Here is a 25,296-nt window from a genome sequence, read left to right on the forward strand (position 1 = left end):
GATATGGGGGCGCCTGGGCACGCCCGCCATGTCGGTTAGACGGCGGGGTCCCACGCGGAAACGTCCAAAAACCCGTCGTCGCATGACACCGCTCCAGCTTGCCGAGACCAAATCCGACTATTTAAGCCGGCTGGCGTCCCGCAACCCTAACCCATCCACCTCCTCCCTCTTCATGTCGCCAGTTCGAGCCCATCCACCTCCTCCTTCTCCCGCTCCGGCGCTCCGGTCCAGAGTAAGATCACCTACTACGCAATGCTGACGCCGAAGCGCTACGAGATCCAGAAGGAGATCCGAGCGAAACAAGCCGCGCGCGTCGCCCGCATCGCTGTCGGGCTGCCAACGGGTTCGCCGGAGACGAGGAGGAGGAGCATCCGGGGGAAGAGGAGGAGCAACCGAGGGAAGAGGAGGAGGAGATGGCTCTGATAGAGGTGGAGGAGCCAGAGCAGCAGCTGCCGGCCTTCAACATGGAGCATGCGGAGACGGAGTTTAGCGTCGCCCAGTCAGAGGAGATGGCTGAGCAGCAGGCCATCCAGGATGAGGCCTATGTGAAGGAAAACCGGGTGTTCCTCTGTCAGGAGCAGGCGGCGTCCGACGCGCTCTTCGCCGAACTCGATGCGGAGATAGAGGCGGAAGAGGCCGGAGCAGAGCAGCCGGAGCCGTCGGAGGAGCCGGAGCTGCAGCTGCCGCCCATGCTGCCAGAGCCGGGCACAGAGATCGTCGACATCTCTGATGACGAGTAGCTAGGTGACCGACGTAGTGTAGGTTTATTTTAGTTTTCGAGAATCTAATATGAGATGTCCGGATGCAACTGTTAAAATTTGAGATGTGTCCTGTCACTGCACACGGACGCGCCCACGATCGTTTGAGGGGCCGGATTTGCAAGTCTAGTTGTTGATGCTCTAAGTTTTGAAGAGATCCTGCTTTGCTCGGGCGGATGGCCCGGCCGCGGTGCTGGACCGGTCGGATGACTCGAGTTCTCTTTCTTTCGGAAGGGACATTTTTCGCGGTACTCAAAGCCAAAGATGGCGACGGGTGTTGCAGGTGTGTTGGATTGATGTCCATGCACTCTCAGCGCTGGTGTCAAGAAAGGAGGAAGCAGCGTGGCGGCAATTGTACTGTGGTCGAAGATGATGATCTGTTTGCGACTGGTTGCAGATCCTTCTGCTGCAGCAGAGGTCTTCTCTCAAGATTTATGGATGATGACACTGGGCTCCGGAGATTTTTTTGTGTTATGGTTGTTTTAGGGTATTCTAGGTGTTCATGGTCCTTTGTGTTTGCATTTCAGTGTGCTTGTAAGGGTCAACTACTTTGTAATTTCTCTCTCAAAAAAAGTTTTGAAGCCGGCCATCACCGCGCCTCGCCGTCCCCCTCTCCTCTCGCCCCCAAATCCTACCGGCGGCAAGAAAAGATGCCGCGGCTGACGCCGGCGGACGCGTCCCTTATCCTAGACCACGTCGTAGGGGACGCCTCCATCCCCACCGCCGCCGCCAACGTGCTCCTCGCGGGCCTCCCCTTTCCCGACCGCCCCACGCCGCGCCTCCTCCGCTCGCTGCTCCTCCGCCGCCTCGACACCGACCCTGTCTCCGCCGCCGCGCTCGACTCCCTCCAGCTCCTCGCCTCCCTCCCCGACTCGGGTCCCGCGTCCCCCGTCTCTGCCGCGCACCTCGCCGTCGCCGCCTTCCTCGCCTGCTCGGCGCCCGACTTCGACGCCGCCGCGCGGGCCCTCTTCGGGCGCCCCGGCGGCCGCGCGCGCCGCGCGGTCGACGAGGAGGAGGGCGGGGACACCGCACTCGCCTCCTCCGAGGCCCTCGCTGCTGCGGACCAGTTCGAGGCCGCCGTCGGGAACGCCTTCTCGCAGGACGTGCTGAAGGGGCTGTTTGGCGACCGGGCCAAGGCGGAGCGGCGGGTGAGGGACCTCCTGGCGGCCGAGTGGGCCGCGATCGGTCCGTCTCGCCTGGAGCTAGCGGCCGAGCAGATCGTTGGCGACGGCGCCGTCGAGACGTGGCGCGCCGCTGACGAGACCGTCCGCGCCAAATACCGCATTCTAGGTGAGTATTCTTCTGTTCTGGCCAACAAAGCGCAGCATTTTATTTGGCGGGGTTCTGAGACGCAATGATGTGATGAAGTTGCCTATACTATATGTTATACTTTTAGCCTTTGACTCAAGATGCGACAATAGAAAAATAATCTCTATCTCACAGGAGTAACCTGAAATGCAACTCTGGTGAACTTGGTCAGCTAGAGCGTTCATGATTGTGAACCATTGACATGCTTATGAAACCTTTATCATTCGTTCCTGTTGTGAAATCGACCACATGCTCAACAACACACTGCAAATGATAATTTCAGACAGTTCAATTAGTATTTAAGAAAATCAAACCAAACAAAACATAGAGGTGATCACATATTTAGCCTGTGAACAGATGGACCTCCTACCCATGCACTGTAATTTTACTTCAGGCAAGACACGGGCAAGAGTAAATGGCAAGTTGAGCTAGCTACCCATGCACTGTAATTTTGAATAGAAGATTGGATGCTGAAACTAAATCAATTCAAGTGTTCAGCTAGCTACCCATGCACTGTAATTTCCAATGGCACGTCTGAAACATGTTTTCCTACTTTCATCGCCAGTCATGCATGATCAGCTCAAGTGTTTGCTGTTTTCAGCTGGCCGTACATTATTATATTTATGTGCAGTTATTAGACTTGTACTCCTTCCGTAAAGTAATATAAGAGCGTTTAGACCACTAAAGAGTGATCTAAATGCTCTTATATTTCTTTACAGAGGGAGTATGTAGCTTCTTATATGACTTGTACTTGTACATGTAATCCCTTTATAAATATAAACACCAACGCCACCCTTAGCGGTTGTGTAGTTGACTCAATCTTTGTCTAAACCTAGTCTTTACAGTAGTTATGTAACCTTTTGATAAAATTCAGTCTTAGATTTGCTTTGAGGTATAAAATGAGAGTAAATACATACCCCACTTGTCAGTTTATGCATTGTTCTTGATTGGGTGTCCACTTGTCAGTTTCAAATTCTTTTACCAAAAGGTAGCTTATTCCGAAATAAAACAAGATGTTTGATATAAGTTCTGTACATCTGTCAAGTGGATGCAGATATGCCTCAGTGACACTAAATTACAAAATAGATAAACAGATAATCCTCGTGCTACTGACCTTTCTCGTTACTTTGGCTTGTAAGAATGACAGCATTAACTTCACTTGCCGTCTTTAAGGGTTGAGAAACGTCCAACAGTTCACCGTATGGACAGTTTTTTACATCTTCAAAAAACAGAAGGGCTACTGTTTTCTCTATTTCCTTCAGAAAGGCTTACTGCAAAATTGCCAACATTTCACATAGAGAAGTAATGTCACTGCATGGTCTTAAAAATCAGTGGTATTACCAAGAGATATAATGGGAGTTTTGATTAATAAAGATTTGAACCCATAGTCCTAACTGAAGTTCAAGAGATAATTTCAGTAGAACTCGCATTTTCTTCACCTCTTGGTGCAAGTTCTTGAGCAAATTCCAAAGCTTCATTTATTTTTCCCACACGAATCAACTCTATTAGTTTCTGCTGCTGCAGATGGAAGTATATGTCAGTTACAGTATAATTGGGGATTTGTATCCAGAATCTGCATGTTATGATTCGAGCCGGTGTGATAAGTCAAATTTTAATGAAGGATTTGTAGGAAAATGGCTTTCAGAATATACACCTGGATGTGGCTACACCCTATTGTAAAAAGAGTGCAATTTACAAGCACATTTGCTTCAATTTCGATGTAACCAATGTCTACAGTTTCCATTTCACACAAGATTGGAGTTGAAACTACAACACTCCTTGGGGAGGCAATCACAGACACTGGATCACAGATGATGGAGTAAATCGCAAGACACAGTAGGCAATCATAGCAAGGATCATAGACAGATAAAAGGGGCCGCAGCTTGGGGAGGCAGAGGTGGTCGAGGAGCGTGACGGCCGCGGAGGGCGAGGGTGCAACGGCTGCGTACCGCGAGTGTGGACATCTGGTGGCTCCATGAGAGCCACATCTCCGAGAAGCCGTGGAGGAGGAGGACCACCAGGCCGGCGCCGGAGCCCTGCTCCGCGACGTGGAGCGAGACGTCGTTGACCTCCGTGCTTCAGTGCTGCACCTCGTTGCCCGCGTTGACGTACTCGGGTTGGGTTTGACTCGCGGACATCACCATCTTCTCCTTCGGCGTCGCACACTTGAACAGCCTGCCTCTCTTGAGCAGATCCAACACCTAAGCTCAGAAATCTTGGCGTCCAGGCTAGCACCGCTGGTTTCTTTGCCATAAATGACCTTGAACTGAAGAAGTCCACGCTGCGCTTGTAGCGGCGGGTGTAACCAGCTGAGGCGGTGCCGCCGAAAGTACAACAGAGGAAGGAAGGCACCGGGAATGGAGGCGTGAGGGGAGCAAGGCAGCGGCGGCGTGGGCGGGGGGAGCAAGGCGGCGGCGATTTGTGGGGAGAGGAGGAGGCGGCGGCGGGAGAGCGAGCGAGTGAGGAAGAAAGACCCGAGACCGAGTGAGGGAGATCCGGGGACATTTTCAGAAACGAAAAAAAAATTGTACAGTGACCGAGTGATTCAGGAAAGGTAGTGCAAATTCCAAAAGTCTTATATTTGGGTATGGAGGGAGTATATGTTTTACATGCTAGTATAATTTGTTGTGGTTCCATAAATAATTGTTTTGAGCATATTTTGTTTGAGCCACATTTTTGTTTCTAGTTGATTTTGTGTGTTCGTACATACTTGGTAGATTAGACCAAGTATAGGCCGCGGATGTTTAATGTTTGGAGTTGTTGTTTGTGCACCTGTCCTCAATAGGAAAATGAGTGACCCCTTCAGCTCTTCTCCTGCGTTTCATGGCCTTACTGCTAAGTCTTTGATGACCAGTGCAACTTCCATTTGGGATTCCTGTTTTCTGGGCCTGTTCTATTTCGTGCATCACTCATGTGCTTAGAATTGTAGTTTGGAATTATTTTACATTGTTGCATTTAGATCCAACTGCGCCAGAAGGTTATTTTATGCCTATCATTGATGGTGCAATTTTGGAACTTACAGCTGGGGAAGAAAAAGCACGTGAAATTTTGAGCAGAATTGAAGACCGAATTTCAACCCCTCAAGTTCATAAGGTCATACATGACCTCAAATCAAGGTGTGCTGACCTTCATAATGTGGTGGATGATCCATTACCAGCCGCAAAAGCAGCTGCAGATAAGGTGTTGGCTGCAAGGATGGATAAGGCAGTTCATATTAATGATGAAGAATTGAACAATCAGGCTGCGAATTGTAGCGTTGCTGGTCCAAGTGCTGTTAATGACCAAGGCGAGACATTGAGAAAAGGCACGCCATCAAGTCTTATGGATTGGAACCCTACAGCACAATCTCTTCTGGTGAGTTTCCTTGTGTATTATTCCCTCTGATCCATATTACTTGTCTTACATATTTCAACCACTTTGATCAAGGAGTTATATCAAATGGAGACAACTGGGTTATCTTAATTATAATTTATCTAGGAAACTAATGCTATCACAACGCTTTATGATATAAATAAATGCCTTAAAACACTATCTATTTGTTTGTATAAGTTACTTTGATAAGATCACAATTATTATGTTGCTACTTTTCACTGCCGCCTTCAGTTCTGTTGCTTTCTAGAGAAACTAGATAATACTCTCTCTGTTCACATATACAAGATTCTTTGGATATTTCAATATAGACTACATACGGACAGAAATGAGTGAACAAACTCACTAAAACATGTCCATATACATCCAATTCACAAAAAGTTAGAACATCTTATATTTGTGAACGGAGGGAGTATAAGTTAAAAGTTATGCGGACATATGTTTTTTGGACAAGCTGGTTTCTTATACATGGCAAAAGATGATCAAATCAGCATTTCAACATACAGCAAATATGTGTTGGTACTTGTGCGATTGATATATTACTGAACTTTTGTAAGTTAATACTACTTTCTTTGTACAGTATGTAAGTTAATACTTAAATTTATATGATGACTAATCCTTAGTAAAATGTGATCTTCAGTATTCTCCATGCACATTGGCTAGCTATGTACATCTCCAGAAGTAAACTATGATGTACTCCCTCCGTCCCAAAATTCTTGTCTTAGATTTGTTCAAATACGGATGTATCTAAGTTACGTTTTAGTGTTAGATACATCCGTATCTAGAAAAATCTAAGACAAGAATTTTGGGACGGAGGGAGTAGTTTAATTAAAATAAGAAGTGGAATTTTAGTGCTTTGGGGATTAAAAGTCTTTTCTTATCATGTAGGACACCCTTCTAGACAGAAGTCCTAAAACATTAGATTTTGGTAACTATGCTCACAGGGATCTTATTTGCAGTGGGAGGACTCGCTTGATCCTGATGGCTCAAGATCACAATCACATAGACCGCACTTGCCTAGCCCAAGGAGAATATTGGTTTCTCCGTTGCAAGTGGCAGAAAACAAAGCTAGGCGTAGAAGGGCAAGGAGGTGGAGCTCGGTAGAAGAAGAAACACTAAGAAATGGCGTTGAACAGTATGTCTTTTTCCTTGTTGGAATTCATTATTCGATAATATCTCTTGATTGCTGTTTAAATTTTGTCTCGAAACCGTAGTTTGTGCCATTTTCTTTTATTATTCTTACCGCTTCTCCCTTCTTGCTGTTGTGAAGATTTGGTAGCGGCAATTGGAAGGATATTTTGAGCCACAATCCCGACGTTTTTATTGGTAGAACACAGGTGGGTATTTGAATTTTTACACTAAAGTTTTCTTTTGTGACTGATCTTTCATCTAGTAACCGCCTAGCGGGTCCTATTGCAGGTTGACTTGAAGGATAAGTGGAGAAACATGATGAGATAGTGGAGAGACATACTTTAGGATAGTTCTATATGGTGAAACTGCATGCCTCTTTACCGATGGAGTAGCTGGATGCAGCTTGTTAATATTTTGTTACATCGCTTAGACGCTTACTAACGGGCAAACTGCACCAGATGCTATTATAGATCTAAAGTCTCTCTTCGGTAATTTAAGAATTGCTTGTTTTTCTGATTGTTGTTGAAGTGTTGTGGGGCATTTTCTGTCGTGATGGAATGTTGTCTTTGTCGAGCATATTACACCTTGCTGTATTGCCATGGTGGATGTTCTTAGATAACCTCATCCCAACCATACGTGGATGCCCCCATTTATATTCTAGTAATAACTAGGATGTTTATTGCTCACAAAATGATCATGTTTTTTTCCATAGTTTATGCATGTGTACACATTATATCTTGTTCTCAATGGTGTTCCGAATGATTGTGCTCATGAGGCTCTATACAGTTCTTCTGCGCCTGCATTTGCGTGCATCAATGAACAGGCAATCTACTTGTGTTTTTCTCCCTCTTCTTCTTATTCAGCTAGATTGCCAAGGTTAGGTACATGTACTTGAGACCTGATTAAAATGAAGTTGTCGGTGCTTTGTGCGCCTTCCCTTTAAAAAAAACATTATATCTTGTTCTACAACTGTTTTTTTTAAAACAACTCAAAATGATCAAATTATTAATTTTCAGAATGAAGTTGGCATAATGAGTTGTCTTTCGTGGCCGCCCTTTTTGTAGGCGTAGTCCACTTTTTTTAAGGAACAGACAGAAATAGTGGCTATTTTTTTTATGATAAAAAGTGGCTACTTTTCTTTCTTTTTTTATGAGAAAAAGTGGCTACTTTTTTTTTGAGGGGGTGAGCGGCTACTTTTTCTGTGTCTTGGATTCCAGCTTCCAGGCACCTCTGGGCGGCCCAATTCCTCCAAGCCCGGAACGGCGAATGTCTCTTTCCCGGTGGGCCCTACCCCAATTCCTGAATAGCGCCGCTGCTCCACCGCCCGCCGTCCTTCTATCTGGAACAGTACCCGCCGCACCCTCATCCACGACCGTAGCCGCCGCCCGTGAAGCCATGCCGCCGCCTCACAGCACACATCCCTCATCTCCCCTTCCTCCCCGGTCCCGCCTCCTCCAGAGCCTCCGCTCGTGCTCCAGAGGAGCCGTCACGTCCGCCGCCTCCTCCCCCTCGTCCTCGCCGTCGGGATGGCCCCGCCCTCTCCGCTACGCCGTCCTCGGCGCCGGCTTCGCGGGGCTCTCCGTCGCGTGGCACCTCCTCAAGGTCCCTTCCTCCCCTCCCCCTGGCCTTATATTTACTTATACACACACAACTGGGACTGGGAGCGTCGCCTGAACCAGCCGACGCTGTCTGGCATGTCTGCAGCAAAGCCCGAAGGATTCGCGCGTGTCGGTGGACGTCTACGACGAGAACGGCGTCGGGGGAGGCGCCTCGGGGGTCTCCGGAGGGCTTCTCCATCCGTACTCGCCAAAAGGTCCCCTCCATCACTACAAGCATTCGACTCTGTCTTCCACTCACTATATTGTGAGTACAGTTTTGAGTCCAGCTCTAGCATAAGTTTGACAGACACATGGATTTGCTTGCTTAACTGCAGCCAAGCTTCTCTGGAGAGGAGGCGAATTCTGGAAAGAGAGCATGGATCTCCTGCGCAGCGCAGAGAAAGCGGATGGAATCGCTGGATCAGATGGCGATGGTGGGGATGACGAGGCCCTCATCTGGAGAAGGCAATCAGTTTTTCCTTGTAGCTAGTGCTTCGTCCCATATTAATTGACGATCAAACGGATGTATCTAGCACTGAAATATGTCTGGATACATCCATTTGAGCGGCGATTAATATGGAACGGAGGGTGTATATTTTAACCGTTTGTTTTTGTTTATGTTTGGCCTATTGATAAGTATACCTTCCACTGAGTAGGGGAATTTTGCGGCCACCAACGACAGAGAAGGCTGCTGATATATTGCTAGAGGTACTGCTGGACTGAGATTACGAAGCTTATGCTCAGGTGCTTCCTTTTTGTGTTTTTTGGTGCATGGTTTTAATTGCTTCGACTTCGACCTATTCAAGTTAGAATGCTCAGAGTTGCCTCCAGAGTTGCAGCCTTCAACTTCTTGATTCGGATGCCGCACAGCGACTCATCCCTGGGTTACGTGTTCCGCTCAACCTTGCTGTTTATATGCCACTAGCACTGAACATCAACCCTAGGAAATATTTACAGGTGCTGCACGCCTTCCTGCTTTGTCTCATCGTCAGTTTTTTTTTTTGATCTTATATATTGTTGATATGTTCATATGCTGAGATACTTTATTCTTGTGCTTCTGTAGGCATTGTTCCTTGCGTGCCAAAATATGGCCGAGAAAACATCTGTATCACCCAGAGAGCTAAAAGAGTTCAGTCTGTACAACAAACATATCGACAATCTACAACAACTTTCAGGTAAACTCAGGTGCACTCTCCCAAGTTCTTGACTTTACAATGTTATACTCTACATTTCGGCTTCATGCACTTTGAACTGAAATTATAGATGATGTGATTACTACCTAAAGCTAAAGAGAAGCGTCAATTTTTTGTTAATTTATTACAATTTATCAGTTGAGCAGCTCCTGTTAGAAAAAATGTTAAAAGTCGACACTTGTATGGCTCACTGAAGAAATTGTGCTAGAGTACCAACATTTTTTTATCCAACATGGCAGGAGATTATGATGCAGTGATCATCTGCCTTGGGGGCAAAGCTAGCTCACTTCCAGAACTTACAAATAAGTTGCCTCTTAGAACCTGCAGAGGAGTTATTGCTGAATTCCAACTGCCATCGGACACAGTGTAAGTTGTTTATGTAAGTTGAGCTTACAGTCATTACAGTACCAACTGGAACTATCTGATGGCTGCATTTACTTGCAGAGAAAAATATGGCAGTCAAAGTCCTTCAATCTTGTCTGATGCATGGCTGGCATTCCAAGGACCCTGCACCGTTTCTGTCGGGTCAACTTGGCAATGGAAGTCTGACAATCATGATCCAAGTGTATCTGATGAAGAAGCACGTACTGCAATGGAAGAGCTGCTCCCAAAAGCTTCTGCTGTTTATCCAGGAATAAGCAAATGGGATTATGTACGAGCAAGGGCTGGGATAAGAGCCATGCCTCCATTGACAGCCAATGGATCCCTGCCACTGTTGGGTTATCTAAATGATGTTATAGGCGAGAGAAGCAATTGTGCCTTTTGGCTAGTCGGTGGCCTTGGAGCCAGGGGCCTCCTGTATCATGGATTGGCTGGAAAACTAACTGCCAAAGCTGTGATTTCCAGTGATGAGAACATGATACCTTCTGAATTCACCTGCTGGAAGGCGATCAAGGCTTCGCGGTGAATACCATATCGTGATTCATTCTACCATGCTATCATAGGATTGTATCAGGGAGTTGGAGAGATCAAGAGAATGATGCGATGCCTTCAGTGCAGTTGCTTATATGAAGGGCTACTGCATCATATCGAAACCTGAAACCATACTCGTGGTCAATCCACAAAGCATGCACGGCAAATAGTCACATATATCGCTATGGATGTCGTGTTGCCATGACCATTTTGATGCTCTCTCAAGGAAGCTCGGTTAAGACGCATAAACCATGTTTACATCTACTAAACCCTGAACTGCCGAGGTAGGATTTTTTTTGGGGGGGAGTTGATTAGAATTGTTTTCCCATTTCTGTACCATCGTGTTTCTGTAAACCTGAGGATAGATGAGGTTTATGAGTTTTTGTGTAGGTAGATGTGAATCACTAGGATATTCTCTTATGCATAGAATTATCCATTTCTTTGTGTTTATGAGATGTTCATTCATTTGAAAAGGTAGAAGAGATTTTGGATGTAGGAGGTGCATTAGCCAGGATACACACACACGCACGCAGTTTTCATAGTACCCCCTCCGTAAAGAAATATAAGGGCGTTTATAGATCACTAAAGTAGTGATCGAAACGCTCTTATATTTGTTTAGGGAGGGAGTAGCAGGGAGAGAAGCAAGAGGTTTGTGACAAGAGAGACAAAATGTTGATGCAGACGCACCGTTCCCACACACTTGTATTACAGATAGTGTCAGATAGAGAGCACAAGAAAACCTATGCAGCAGTAGTAAGAGAGATGTATACACAGAGAGGTATACCGGCATAGTTGTAGTACAAGCATTGCTCTTCTCGCTCAAAACCACGCAACACAAGCGACCCTCTCCGGCCGCCCCACCGGAGCAGCAATCGATCAGATCAGACGGTGTAGTTCTGCGGAATGGCGTCGATGTCGATGCCCTTCTGCTTGACGACCGACTCGACGTGGCCCTTGAGCGTGTGCAGCTCCCTGAGCCTGGCGATCTCGGCGCGCTTGGCGGCCTCCGCGGCGATGTCGGAGAGCTCCTCCTTGTTGCTGAGGAGGTCGGAGCCGGCCGGCTGGCTGAGGCCGTTGAGCGTCCTCTGCTCCCTGGCCCACAGCGCCTCCCGCTCGCCCCTGCCGTAGTCCTTCTTGTTGGTAAACGCCGTCTGCGCCAAGATCACAAACGTGTCTCACTTCACTGGGACGAAATGGAGAAAGACGAATCAACAACAATGGCGACGGCGGCGGAGCGGGCGCGGCATTGCCATTGGCAAAACAATGCATGGGCTTGGGCTTAGCTTGCCTTGTTCTGTACGTTGTTCCACCCCTTGCCGCTGATCGAGTAGCGGATGATGAACTTGAGCACGTCCAGCGGGATGTAGGTGATGAGGGTGAAGACCCAGATGGCGCCGCCCCACGCCCACCCGATCCCCTCCATGTCGCAGAAGTCCCAGTTGGCGTACACGGCGATCGCCGTCGCCATCAGCTGCGCCGCGAAGAAGGCGAACAGCAGCAGGAACCCCGGCCGCTCCACGAAGGACCAGCTCCGCGACCGCGTCACGAAGATGAGCGCCTGGCTGATGATGCTCACCTGCAGGTACAGCGCCGCCATGAGCTGCCGGTCGTTGTCCCTGATCGGGTGCACCCCGAACGTCTCCGTGAAGAAGTCCGTGTCGTGCGCCAGGTAGAAGAAGACCACGGTGACCAGCGCCATGTACGTGCCCAGCACCACCCCCGTCGCGAAGATCTCGTCGAGTTTCCATGAGTCCGGCTTCGGCGACGGCTTCACCCGGTCCTTGGAGATGGTCATGATGGTGCCGTCGTTGAGGATGGCGATGATGAGCACCATGAAGGGCGCGAAGTCGAACTTCCAGATCAGCGCCACCAGCATGAACCCGAGCACGATCCGGATCGTGATGGACACCGCGTAGATGGTGTAGTTCTTCATCCGCTGGAAGATGGCGCGGCTCGTCAGCACCGCGCTCACGATCACGCTCAGCCCGGGCTCCGTCAGCACGATGTCCGACGCCGACCGGGCCGCGTCCGTCGCGTCGTCCACGGCGATGCCGATGTCGGCCTTCTTCAGCGCCGGCGCGTCGTTCACGCCGTCGCCCGTCATCCCCACGATGTGCTTCTTGTCCTGCAGCCGCTTCACGATCTCGTACTTGTGCTCCGGGAACACCCCGGCGAACCCGTCGGCCTTCTCGATGAGCTCGTCGATGGGGAGGCCGTCCACGGCCGTGTTCTTGTCGCCCAGGAGGGCCGTGGACGGGTACATGTTGGTGCCCATGCCGAGCCGCCGCCCGGTCTCCTTCCCGATGGCCAGCTGGTCGCCGGTGATCATCTTGACGTTGACGCCGAGGTGGAGCGCGCGGCGGATGGTCTCCGCGCTGTCGTGCCTCGGAGGGTCGAACAGGGGGAGCAGCCCGATGAACTGCCACGGGTCGCCCGCGCTCTCCTTGTTCTTCTCCGGGACCTGCTGGTACGACACGCCGAGGGACCGAAGGCCGCGGTCGGCGTATGAGTCGATGAGCGTGTGCACCTTCTTCTCGGCGTCCGGTGCCATCTTGCAGAGCTCGATGATCTGCTCGGGCGCGCCCTTGCTGACCCTGTGCCAGTCGCCGTTGCCGTCGATGTAGGTGATGGCCGTGCGCTTGTCCACCGGGTTGAAGGGTAGGAAGTGGACTTCCTTAATGCCGGCGCGGGCCTCCTTGGGGTCGGCGAGCATGTTGACGATGCACGTGTCAATGGCGTCCTGGTTCTCGACACGGGACGCCCTGGCGGCGTAGAGGAGCACCATGTCCTTGTCGACGCCCTTGGAGCACACCTCGATGAGGGTCTTGTCGACGGTGAGCTTGTTGAGTGTGAGCGTGCCGGTCTTGTCGCTGCAGAGCACGTCCATGCCGGCCATCTCCTCGATGGCCGTCATGCGCTTGGTGATGGCGCCCTGCTGCGACAGCCGGTGGGAGCCGATGGCCATGGTGACGGAGAGCACGGTGGGCATGGCGATGGGGATGCCGCCGATGAGGAGCACGAGGAGGTTGTCGATGCCGTCGCGGTACGCGCGGTGCTGGATCGGGTACATGACGATGATCTCCACGAGCATGCCCGCGGCGATGGAGATGATGCAGAAGTTGCCGATGGCCGTGAGCACCTGCTGGAAGTGTCCGACGTTGTTGGTGCTGTCGACGAGGTGCGCGGCCTTGCCGAAGAAAGTGTGCACGCCGGTGGCGATGACGACGGCCTCGAGCTCGCCCTGCTTCACCGTGGAGCCTGAGAACACCTCCTGCCCGGAGTACCTGTTCACCGGCAGCGACTCGCCCGTGAGCGCCGACTGGTCGATCTTGAGCGCGTCGCCCTCGAGCAGCCTGGCGTCGGCGGGGATGATGTCGCCGAGCTTGATGCTGATGATGTCTCCGGGCACGAGGATGGCGGCGTCCCGCTCCTCCCAGCTGCCGTCCCTGAGCAGCTTGGTCTTGGGCGCGAGCCCGGCCATGAGCGCGGCGGCGGCGTCCCCGGCGTTGGCCTCCTCGATGTAGCTGATGGTGGAGTTGATGAAGAGGAGGGTGACGATGCCGACGAAGTCCTGCCAGTCCGGCGGCCTGCCGCCGCCGTTGGCGAGCGCGATGGCCATGATGGCGGCGATCTCCATGACCCATGACAGCGGGTTCCACATGAAGCCCAGGAACTTGAGCAGCTTGCTCTCCTTCTTCTCCTCCAGCTTGTTGGGGCCGAAGAGCTTGAGCCGGTTCTCGCCCTCCGCCTCGCTCAGCCCCTTCCTGTCGCACTTGAGCGTCTTGAACACCTCATCCACCGTCACCGTCGACTGCAAAATTGCAAATCAAATCAGTCCAATGCACACGAGACGTGAAGGCGGATCAATGGAGGAATGAAACGAACCGATCGACGGCGAGGAAGGAAGGAAGGAGAAGGGCTTACCAGGTCGACGGTCTCGTTGCGGACGTCCTCGAGGGAGAGGGACGCCATGGCTGGCTAGGTACGTAGATAGATAATTTATTTTATTCCGGGCTAGCTACGTGGCCGGCCGGGTGGTGGTGGTGGGTGGTGGCGCCGGCGCTCGCCCGAGAGGGGGGAGGCCCTGTCGGCGTGGGCACGGAGGGAGGGCGGGGGCAAGCGCTGCCTGCCTGGCTGCCTGCCTCCTCTCTCCGTGGGAATGCGGGGAGGTGATGCGCCCGCGCCGCCGTCTTATAGCTCGCTGCGCCGTGCGGTGGAGGACGGGAGGCTTTCGCGGGCATGAGGGTTGCGTGCGTGCTCCGAGCTTGGCGGAGCGCCACTCGTCCGGCCGGTCCCGCGGGGGTGGTGGTGGCGTGCCGGCCTGGGCGCCGCGTCCTTCCTGCATGCGCTGGTGTCGCTGGCTGGGCGTTTGGCGTGGCCGGATGAGCGAATGTCGTGCAGCTTCCTGCTGCGCGCGTCTCGGCTGAAAACATTGGCCTGCGACATCTCGCGACCGAATTTCGCGCGTGTAGGGGAACGAAGGGGGACGGTGTTCAATCACTTCCATTGGACGAGAAAGTGACCTCCCGTCCCCATGGACCAGTCAACTGGAAAGATAACAAACTAGAGAGTACCTAGAACTCATCTAGATGAGATTTAATTTGGTCTCATTCACATGGAAAACAAGAACAGATAAAACCCACGTTAGCACACACGCATCTTATAGCATCACATTCAATGGCTATAAAATGTGAATAAGACTAATTTATATCTCATCTAGATGAGTTCTAGCAAAACTGAACAAATTAACACGTTTCAGTTGACTGTGCCTGAATTACTCGATTGAAATCCAACGGTCCGCTTCTCTCTCTCTCTCTCTCTCCCCCCCTCTCTCTCATCATCGTGCAATCTCAGTTAATTCACCCTCCAGTTCTCCCCCTATCAGTGGCACTGACATACATACCCCACGAGAAGGCAAGTCGGTGGCCTCGCTGACAGCTCGGCCTACTCGTGCATGCCGGCCCAACTGAAGAGTCTAGGGCACGGAGTGGGTGTGAATCACAACTCACCCACTTACCCTTGGCCGTTTGCGTGAAGGGCCATCCGGTGGATCACGAACCCCGACGACGGAGGCTAACTGTTCTTCCTCTACCCCGAACCCCCTTTCCTCAATTCATGTAACAGAGTTTGTAATCCACTATTCCTACTCAAATTCGCATGTGAGAATAATAGATCGAGAAGAATATTGTTAGGTTGCTAACATATGGTATTGAGAGCCTTTCCGATCCCCACCCTGGCGCACGTGGAGAGGCGCTCGCTGAAACCGGCCAAGGATCGAATCACCGCCATGGATCCTTCATTCAAGGACTACTTCGACAAGCTCTCCAACTCCCTTGACGAAATTCATGCCGACATCAGTTCAAACACCACCACGATCCAGGCCATGACCGCCAGGCTAGATGACCTGGTCCAATGGTGCCCGGATCTGGAATGACGCGTCGACCAGCTCGCCACGGCGGTCGCCGAACTCCGACAAGGGTGACCCACGACAACATGCGAGGACACAACGGTTGTGGCCACCGTTACGGTGCCACCCGCGCCACTAACCTCTCTACATGACCACATCAGCACCAGGAAGGACGCGGAGGATGGTGCCCTCGAGCCTCAGGGCCAGGGCGACGATGCACTTTTACGGGGGCTGTCACCGGCGTTCGCGTCAGTGTCTACCCCGACCAACTGTCAGTTCATACTTCGCTCCCCTATGTCCCTTCCGCCCCCATTCACCCATGCAAGCCAGATCCTTACCGGGATCGGGCAAACCCACCCCTCCATCAGGTTTCCGCAGTTCACGGGAATGAATCCCTGTTTGTGGAAGACCTTGTGTGAGCAGTACTTTAACATGTTTGGAATTCAGGAGAAATTTTGGGTGCCCATGGCTACCCTGAATTTTTCTGGTACTGCTTCGGTTTGGCTTCAGTCGATTCAGAAGAAGCTTCCTGAATTCGATTGGGAGGCTTTTGCTACCTTGATGTGCACCTGATTTGGGCAAGATCGCCACCAACTTCTAATTCGTCAATTCTATACCATTTCCCAAAGATATTCTGCAGCGGAGTACATTGAGCAGTTTGAATTAATAATTAGTCATTATCTGCATACTCTGAAACAATTCATCCTTATTACTACTTCACTCGTTTTGTGGGCGCTCTACTTTATCCTTCACCAAAAATTATATATATAATTCCGATCACGGTGAACCAAATGCATAGGGTAAAATTTCCGATGAAATTCTAATTTCAATCGATTCCAATCCCATACTCCAATATCATCCAATAGTCTATACCATGTCAATGCCTTTCCTCCAAAGATAAAGGAAAAACGTTATTCTTAACTCCATCCTTGGATAAACCTGCAAGCTTAAACAATCCACAAATTTCATCCACATAGATTAAGTGCATATTGGGATGTACCGTTCCATCTCCCGTATAAGGATTAGCTAGCAGTTTCTCTAACACACGTGAAGAAATCTCATAATAAATATTTTCAGTAGGTTGAGAGGCAACTGTTGGTGAGAACGACACCTATGGGATCTTCTGGTCCTTATCTGACCTTGTGTGTTAATGATCTTCACAAAGATCTGCATGTCACCATGGGGGTGCCTCCCGAGCCTTGGTTCTAATGTCGTTGATGATGTTCGAAACCTCGGGCTCAAGGGTGGCACGCTCCGCTGGTGTTGGGCAAGTTGCCCCGGCAACGCCCTTGCCGGGGCCGTGGAGGCCGCCCCGACAAGGGTCTTGCTGGGGAGTCCACCTCGCCCTCTTGCTCTTTGTGTCTCTGTCTTGGCGTTGCTTTGATCGTCTCGTGGCTTCGGCTTCCCTCCTTTGCCCTGCTAAGTGTGGCCGCAGGTGCGGATCTGACTGCCCGTGCACAGATAAAGGGGTGCAAAGTAGAGCCTCTACTTCTGTACACCGACAGGAGCCCCCGGCCCTGGGCCACACATAAGCGCGACGCGTTGTTGGGCTAGGCCCAGAACGGTGCGCGGGCAAGCGGGGCTGACTTTTATCGCAGTAACTCCTTCATACGCTGCGCTTCCCCACGACTTCCGTTGAATGCGTGACGTGGGGATCATGCCTGGGGTGACCGAAGCATGCTTGCGTCATCTTGCGGTGAACAGTAAAGAGGCGGCTTGCATGTCCCTTTAAGACTGCAGGGCCGCTGCTCATTTACTATCTTCGCCTTGGAACCGCCGTCCACGTTTCCCATTACGCCCGCCCCTTGCGCCACGTACGCCGCATGCATGACACATGGTGGGTGACAGGTGCGTGGAATATGGGAAGACGCGCGCGTGGGTCGATACCCATGCACCTTCAATTGGGCGAGGAGGGCGGTCGACGGCCTCGCCTGCTGCCATCTTAATGAGCTGGATTGGTTAAGAGAGGCGACCGAGCCCCGATCCCGCGTCGGTGAGAACGACACCTATGGGATCAACGGAATCCCTACTGTGGTTGGCGGGCGCGGGGTTGTGAGAAGAGCGGGTCTAAGAGCAAGCACAAAGGTCGTTTACCCAGGTTCGGGCCGCGGAGATCGTGTAATACCCTAGTCCTGCTTTGGTGTGTATATGAATGTTCTTGAGCTATCTACAGTGCGTCACTTGCTCAAAAAGCTGAATCCCCCTCCAGTACGCCTCGGGCCTCCTTTTATAGTCGAAGGAGGTGCCACAGTGGCACACAGGAGGTGGAAAGGGTACAATAGCTATGCTTATCGCCTGTCATTACGGGACAAGACGCATTAAATGTGCCCCTGAGGTGTCCCCTCGCTTTGTTGCCGCCTCGCCCTGCTTCGACACGCGCCCAGGCCAGCAAGGCGGGCAACGCCATGTAGGATGGAAGGCTGTTAAGCTGGCGCGGTGGCGGCGTCTTCACGAAGATCTGCATGTCACCACGCAGGTACTTGCTGAGTTGGCCTCGGGACCGCATGTCGCCACGCAGGTGCTCGCCTGGTTAGCTGGGCTGGCAGCTGCATGGGAACGACGGTCGGGTCTTGGTGCGTGCGGGCCGGGCCGCGGCCCCGCTGATGTCCTCGGCAAGGGTCTTGTCGGGGGCCCCGGCAAGGGTCTTGCCGTGGCACTGTGGTCGTCCCCGGCAAGGATATTGCCGGAGGTCTCGTCTTCTGGTCCTTATCTGATCTTGTGTGTTAATGGTCTTCACAAAGATCTGCATGCCACCATGGGGGTGCCTCCCGAGCCTTGGTTCCAATGTCGTTGATGATGTTCGAAACCTCGGGCTCAAGGGTGGCACGCTCCGCTGGTGTTGGGCAAGTTGCCCCGGCAAGGCCCTTGCGAGGGCCGTGGAGTCCGCCCCGGCAAGGGTCTTGCCGAGGGAGTCCACCTCGCCCTCTTGCTCTTTGCGTCTCTGTCTTGGCGTTGCTTTGATCGTCTTGTGGCTTCGGCTTCCCTCCTTTGCCCTGCTAAGTGTGGCCGCAGGTGCGGCTCTGACTGCCCGTGCACAGGTAAAGGGGTGCAAAGTAAAGCCCCTACTTCTGTACACCGACAACAACTCTTATTGCTTCTGGTCAAGGTGAAGATACACCGAACAAACCCCTGAAAGGATTTCTTTTCATAGTAACAAGTGACAGTAAATTTTAGCACATAATATAAATGTTTCCTTACCAAATTCCACTTACCAAAGGCGCTTCACTTCCCGGCAATGAAGTCAGGAAAGAGTCTTCATGACCCGGAAGTATAGGGGATCTATCGTAGTCCTTTCGGTAAGTAAGAGTGTCGAACCCAACGAGAAGTAGAATAAAATGACAAGCGGTTTTCAGCAAGGTATTCTCTGCAAGCACTGAAATTATCAGTAACAGATAATTTGATAGCAAGGTAATTTATAATGAGCAACAAGTAGCAATTGTAACAAAGGTCCAACAAGATGGCTCAATCCTTTTTATAGAAAAGGGCAAGCTGGAACGGTCTCTTATAATAAGCAAAGTGTTCTTGATGACACATGGGAATTATCATCAAGTTACTTTCATCACGTTTGTTTGATTCACGTTCGATACTTTGATAATTTGATATCTCGGTGGACTGGTGCTTGGGTGCTATTCTTACTTGAACAAGCCTCCCACTTATGATTACCCCCTCTCGCAATGAATTAAGATAAATCTAACCATAGCATGAAACATATGGATCCAAATCAGCCATTTATGGAGTAACACATAAACTAGGGTTTAAGTTTCTGTCACTCTAGCAACCCATCATCTACTGATTAATCCACAATGCCTTCCCTGCCCAAGTATGGTGAAGTGTCATGTAGTCGATGTTCACATGACACCACTAAAGGAAGCAACAACATACATGATAACCCACAAGTATAGGGGATCGTTTGTAGCCTTTTTCGATAAATAAGAGTGCCGAACCCAACAAGGAGCTAAAGGTAGAACAAATATCCCCTCAAGTTCTATCGACCACCTATACAACTCTACGCATATTTGATGTTTGCCTTACCTAGAGCAAGTATAAAACTATTTGGTAGGTGAAAGGAAAAGTTTGCAAGAATAAAACTAGAAGTACTTTGCAAGAATACTACGAGCAAAATGCAAGACAATAAAAGTAGATATCTTTTGTCAACAAGAAAGTCATTTTTCCCTAGGTGATCAATAACTAAACCGGTGATCATTGTTGCAATTTTATACGAGGGAGAGGCATGAGCTAACATACTGCTACATCTTGAGCTTGCGTTGATTTTTCCGTTGAAGAGGAAAGGGTGATGTAGCAAAGTAGAGATAAGTATGTACCTCACTTGAGAACCAAGGTATCAATCCAGTAGGAGGCACAAGCAAGTCTCCAATCTATGCACCTGCACAAACTAACAAACACTTGCAGTCAACGTGAAAAAGGGGTTGTGAATCCCTTTACATTCTCGAACAAGAGTGAGATCTAATAAAGATAGGTATAAAAGATACATAAAATAGCAAACTAAAGTAAATCTAAATAAATTGCAGCAAGGTATTTTTGGTTTTTTTGGTTTATAGATCTGAAAATATATGATGGAAAATAGACCCGGGATCCATAGGTTTCACTAGAGGATTCTCTCTTGAAAGAAAACATAAGATGGGTAAACAAATTACTGTCGAGCAATTGATAGAAAAGCGCAAAGTTATGACGATATCCAAGGCAATGATTATGAATATAGGCATCACGTCTGTGTCAAGTAGACCAACTCCTGCCTACATCTACTACTATTACTGCACACATAGACCGCTATCCAACATGCATCTAGAGTATTAAGTTCATAAGAACAGAGTAATGCCTTAAGTAAGATGATATCATGTCAAGGGCTAAACTCAAGAAATATGATGAAAACCCTATATTTTTACCCTTGATGACAACAATACAATACGTGCCTCGCTACCCCTACTATGTCACTGAGTGAGGACGCCGCAAGATTGAACCCAAAACTAAGCACCTCTCCCATTGCAAGAAATACCAATCTAGTTGGCCAAACCAAACCGGTAATTCGAAGAGAAATACAAAGATATTTAATCATGCATAAAAGAGTTCAGAAAATACTCAAATAATATTCATAGATAATCTGATCATAAATCCACAATTCATCGGATCTCGTTAAAACACATCACAAAAGAATATTACATCAGATAGAACTCCAAGAACGTCGAGGAGAACATTGTATTGAAGATCAAAGAGAGAGAGATGAAGCCATCTAGCTACTAGCTATGGACCCATAGGTATGTGGTAAACTAGTCATGCTTCATCGGAAGGGCAATAGAGTTGATGTAGATGCCCTCCGTGATCGAATCCCCCTACGGCAGGATGTCGGAAAAGGCCCCAAGATGGGATCTCATGGGAACAGAGGCTTGCGGCGGCGAAAAAGTATTTTGGTGGACGCTTCTGTTGGTTTGAAAATATTTGGGAATTTATAGTGCAAGAATTAGGGTTGGAGGAGTCCCGAGGGGCCCACAAGCCCTCAGGGTGTGCCCCCCCGGGGCGTGCCTACCAGGCTTGTGGCCTCCTCGGAGATCTTCTGGCCCCTCTTAAGCTCCGTGGATGTCTTCTGGTCCAAGAAAAATCATCGTATTATTTTTAATATTCCTTTTCTATAAAACTCAAAAACAAGGAAAAAACAGAAACTGGCTCTGGGATCTAGGGTTAATAGGTTAGTCCCAAAAATAATATAAAATAGCATATTAATGCATATAAAACATCCAAAACAGATAATATAATAGCATGGAACAATAAAAAATTGTAGATACGCTGGAGACGTATCAAGCATCCCCAAGCTTAATTCCTGCTCGTCCTCAGTAGGTAAATGATAAAAACATGTAATCTTCTTTATTGTGGCATGACTATTCAGATCCATAAGATTCAAAACAAAAGTTTAATATTGACATAAAACAATAATACTTCAAGCATACTAATAAAGCAATCATGTCTTCTCAAAATAACATGGACAAAGAAGGTTATCCCTGTTGGGGAACGTTGCAGAAAATAAAATTTTCCTACGGTTTCACCAAGATCCATCTATGAGTTCATCTAGCAATGAGTGATATTAATGCATCTACATACCTTTGTAGATCGCGAGCGGAAGCGCTCAAGTGAACGGGGTTGAGGTAGTCGTTCTCGTCGTGATCCTATCACCGGAGATCCTAGCGCCGAACGGACGGCACCTCCACGTTGAAAACACGTACGGTCAGCGTGACGTCTCCTCCATCTTGATCCAGCAAGGGGAAGGAGAGGTTGATGAAGATCCAGCAGCACGACGGCGTGGTGGTGGATGCAGCAGGACTCCGGCAGGGCTTCGCCAAGCAACTGTGGGAGGAGAAAAAGGTGTAGCAGGGGGAGGGAGGCGCCAAGACACAAGGTGCGGCTGCCCTCCCTCCCCCCTCCTTTATATAGGCCCCTAGGGGGGGGGGGGGCGGCCCTGGAGATCCAATCTCCCAAGGGGGCGGCGGCCAGGGGGTGGAGTGCCCCCCAAGGCAAGTGGTGCGCCCCCCCACCTAGGGTTTCCAACCCTAGGCGCAGGGGGGCCCAAGGGGGAGGCGCACCAGCCCACCAGGGGCTGGTTCCCTCCACACTTCAGCCCACGGGGCCCTCCGGGATAGGTGACCCCACCTGGTGGACCCCCGGGACCCTTCCGGTGGTCCCGGTACAATACCGGTGACCCCCGAAACACTCCCGATGGCCGAAACAGCACTTCCTATATATAATTCTTTACCTCCGGACCATTCCGGAACTCCTTGTGACGTCCGGGATCTCATCCGGGACTCCAAACAACATTCGGTTTGCTGCATACTCATATTCATACAACCCTAGCGTCACCGAACCTTAAGTGTGTAGACTCTACGGGTTCGGGAGACATGCATACATGACCAAGACGACTCTCCAGTCAATAACCAACAGCGGGATCTGGATACCCATGTTGGCTCCCACATACTCCTCGATGATCTCATCGGATGAACCACGATGTCGAGGATTCAAGCAACCCCGTATACTATTCCCTTTGTCAGACGGTATGTTACTTGCCCGAGATTCGACCGTCGGTATCCCAATACCTCGTTCAATCTCGTTACCAGCAAGTCACTTTACTCGTACCGTAATGCATGATCGCGTGACCAGACACTTGGTCACTTTGAGCTCATTATGATGATGCACTACCGAGTGGGCCCAGTGATACCTCTCCGTAATACGGAGTGACAAATCCCAGTCTCGATCCGTGTCAACCCAACAAACACTTTTGGAGATACCTGTAGTGCACCTTTATAGTCACCCAGTTACGTTGTGACGTTTGGTACACCCAAAGCACTCCTACGGTATCCGGGAGTTACACGATCTCATGGTCTAAGGAAAAGATACTTGACATTGGAAAAGCTCTAGCAAAACGAACTACACGATCTTGTGCTATGCTTAGGATTGGGTCTTGTCCATCACATCATTCTCCCAATGATATGATCCCGTCATCAACGACATCCAATCTCCATAGTCAGGAAACCATGACTATCTGTTGATCAACGAGCTAGTCAACTAGAGGCTCACTAGGGACATGTTGTGGTCTTAGTATTCACACGTGTATTACGATTTCCGGATAATACAATTATAGCATGAATAAAAGACAATTATCATGAACAAGGAAATATAATAATAATCATTTTATTATTGCCTCTAGGGCATATTTCCAACAGTCTCCCACTTGCACTAGAGTCAATAATCTAGTTACATTGTGATGAATCGAACACCCATAGAGTTCTGGTGCTGATCATGTTTTGCTCGCGGAAGAGGTTTAGGCAATGGATCTGCGACATTCAGATCCGTATGCACTTTGCAAATTTCTACGTCTCCATCTTGAACATTTTCACGAATGGAGTTGAAGCGACGCTTGATGTGCCTGGTCTTCTTGTGAAACCTGGGCTCCTTGGCAAGTGCAATAGCTCGAGTGTTGTCACAGAAGAGTTTGATCGGCCCTGACACATTGGGTATGACTCCTAGGTCGGTGATGAACTCCTTCACCCAAATTGCTTCATGCGCTGCCTCCGAGGCTGCCATGTACTCCGCTTCACATGTAGATCCCGCCACGACGCTCTGCTTGTAGCTGCACCAGCTTACTGCTCCACCATTCAATATATACACGTATCCGGTTTGTGACTTCGAGTCATCCAGATCTGTGTCGAAGCTAGCATCGACGTAACCCTTTACGATGAGCTCTTCGTCACCTCCATAAACGAGAAACATGTCCTTTGTCCTTTTTAGGTACTTCAGGATATTATTGACCGCTGTCAAGTGTTCCCTGCCGGGATTACTTTGGTACCTTCCTACCAAACTTACGGCAAGGTTTACATCAGCTCTGGTACACAGCATGACATACATAATAGATCCTATGGCTGAGGCATAGGGGATGACACTCATCTCTTCTTTATCTTTTGCCGTGGTCGGACATTGAGCCGAGCTCAATTTCACACCTTGCAATACAGGCAAGAACCCTTTCTTGGACTGATCCATTTTGAACTTCTTCAAAATCTTTTCAAGGTATGTGCTTTGTGAAAGACCCATGAGGCGTCTCGATCTATCCCTATAGATCTTGATGCCTAATATGTAAGCAGCTTCTCCAAGGTCCTTCATTGAAAAACACTTATTCAAGTAGGCCTTAATGCTGTCCAAAAGTTCTATATCATTTCCCATCAGAAGGATGTCATCTACATATAATATGAGAAATGCTACAGAGCTCCCACTCACTTTCTTGTAAACGCAGGCTTCTCCATAAGTCTGCATAAACCCAAACGCTTTGATCATCTCATCAAAGCGAATGTTCCAACTCCGAGACGCTTGCACCAGCCCATAAATGGATCGCTGGAGTTTGCATTCTTTGTTAGCATTCTTAGGATCGACAAAACCTTTTGGCTGCATCATATACAGCTCTTCCTTAAGATAGCCGTTAAGGAATACCGTTTTGACGTCCATCTGCCATATCTTATAATCATAGTATGCGGCAATTGCTAACATGATTCGGACGGACTTCAGTTTCGCTGCGGGAGAGAAAGTCTCATCGTAGTCAATCCCTTGAACTTGCCGATAACCCTTAGCGACAAGTCGAGCTTTATAGATGGTAACATTACCATCCGCGTCCGTATTCTTCTTAAAGATCCATTTGTTTTCTATCGCTCGCCGATCATCGGGCAAGTCTGTCAAAGTCCATACTTTGTTTTCATACATGGATTCTATCTCGGATTGCATGGCTTCAAGCCATTTGTTGGAATCTGGGCCCGCCATCGCTTCTTAATAGTTCGAAGGTTCACCGTTGTCTAACAACATGATTTCCTGGACAGGGTTGCCATACCACTCTGGTGTGGAACATGTCCTCGTGGACCTACGAAGTTCAGTAGTAACTTGATCCGAAGTACCTTGATCATCATCATTAATTTCCTCTCCAGTCGGTGTAGGCACCATAGGAACATTTTCCTGAGCTGCACTACTTTCCGGTTCAAGAGGTAGTACTTCATTGAGTTCTACTTTCCTCCCACTTACTCCTTTCGAGAGAAACTCTTTTTCCAGAAAGGATCCGTTCTTGGCAACAAAGATCTTGC

The 25,296-nt window shown here is 49.5% G+C and overlaps 3 protein-coding genes across 4 annotated transcripts; 2 read left to right on the plus strand and 1 right to left on the minus strand.

Annotated features, from left to right (window-relative positions):
* Nucleotides 1-1,351: 1,351 nt before the first annotated feature.
* LOC119338816 lies at nucleotides 1,352-7,190 on the plus strand. Its single transcript, XM_037611041.1, has 5 exons — nucleotides 1,352-2,048; nucleotides 5,089-5,420; nucleotides 6,395-6,570; nucleotides 6,706-6,772; nucleotides 6,855-7,190. Exons 1-5 carry the CDS (start codon nucleotides 1,409-1,411, stop codon nucleotides 6,891-6,893), a joined length of 1,254 nt encoding a protein of 417 aa, XP_037466938.1. The 5' UTR covers nucleotides 1,352-1,408; the 3' UTR covers nucleotides 6,894-7,190.
* Nucleotides 7,191-7,885: 695 nt separating this feature from the next.
* LOC119339829 lies at nucleotides 7,886-10,719 on the plus strand. The gene is made up of 8 exons (XM_037611729.1): nucleotides 7,886-8,168; nucleotides 8,271-8,379; nucleotides 8,500-8,629; nucleotides 8,821-8,872; nucleotides 8,975-9,121; nucleotides 9,228-9,339; nucleotides 9,597-9,723; nucleotides 9,802-10,719. The coding sequence occupies exons 1-8, from the start codon at nucleotides 7,962-7,964 to the stop codon at nucleotides 10,262-10,264; spliced, it is 1,347 nt and encodes a 448-aa protein (XP_037467626.1). The 5' UTR covers nucleotides 7,886-7,961; the 3' UTR covers nucleotides 10,265-10,719.
* Nucleotides 10,720-10,927: 208 nt separating this feature from the next.
* LOC119341285 (ATPase 6, plasma membrane-type-like) lies at nucleotides 10,928-14,352 on the minus strand. Of its 2 annotated transcripts, none has more exons than XM_037613165.1 (3): nucleotides 14,194-14,352; nucleotides 11,558-14,080; nucleotides 10,928-11,420 (listed from the first exon to the last, which is right to left on the minus strand). In XM_037613165.1, the coding sequence occupies exons 1-3, from the start codon at nucleotides 14,239-14,241 to the stop codon at nucleotides 11,151-11,153; spliced, it is 2,841 nt and encodes a 946-aa protein (XP_037469062.1). In that variant the 5' UTR covers nucleotides 14,242-14,352; the 3' UTR covers nucleotides 10,928-11,150. The 2 variants fall into 2 exon arrangements, with proteins under 2 accessions (XP_037469062.1, XP_037469063.1); XM_037613166.1 differs by having other exon boundaries at nucleotides 11,352-11,452.
* Nucleotides 14,353-25,296: the final 10,944 nt, after the last annotated feature.

Source organism: Triticum dicoccoides, chromosome 7B (genome assembly GCF_002162155.2).
Source record: "Triticum dicoccoides isolate Atlit2015 ecotype Zavitan chromosome 7B, WEW_v2.0, whole genome shotgun sequence".
Lineage (NCBI taxonomy): Eukaryota > Viridiplantae > Streptophyta > Magnoliopsida > Poales > Poaceae > Triticum > Triticum dicoccoides.

Coding starts and splice junctions, on each gene's coding strand:
- LOC119341285 (XM_037613165.1), bottom strand. CDS start 14,241: ATGGCGTCCCTCTCCCTCGAGGACGTCCGCAACGAGACCGTCGACCTG. Junction 14,081..14,193: donor GCAACGAGACCGTCGACCTG/GTAAGCCCTTCT, acceptor GCAATTTTGCAG/TCGACGGTGACGGTGGATGA. Junction 11,421..11,557: donor GGAACAACGTACAGAACAAG/GCAAGCTAAGCC, acceptor ATCTTGGCGCAG/ACGGCGTTTACCAACAAGAA.
- LOC119338816 (XM_037611041.1), top strand. CDS start 1,409: ATGCCGCGGCTGACGCCGGCGGACGCGTCCCTTATCCTAGACCACGTC. Junction 2,049..5,088: donor CGCCAAATACCGCATTCTAG/GTGAGTATTCTT, acceptor TGGAACTTACAG/CTGGGGAAGAAAAAGCACGT. Junction 6,773..6,854: donor TTTTTATTGGTAGAACACAG/GTGGGTATTTGA, acceptor GTCCTATTGCAG/GTTGACTTGAAGGATAAGTG.
- LOC119339829 (XM_037611729.1), top strand. CDS start 7,962: ATGCCGCCGCCTCACAGCACACATCCCTCATCTCCCCTTCCTCCCCGG. Junction 8,169..8,270: donor TCGCGTGGCACCTCCTCAAG/GTCCCTTCCTCC, acceptor GCATGTCTGCAG/CAAAGCCCGAAGGATTCGCG. Junction 9,340..9,596: donor CAATCTACAACAACTTTCAG/GTAAACTCAGGT, acceptor CCAACATGGCAG/GAGATTATGATGCAGTGATC.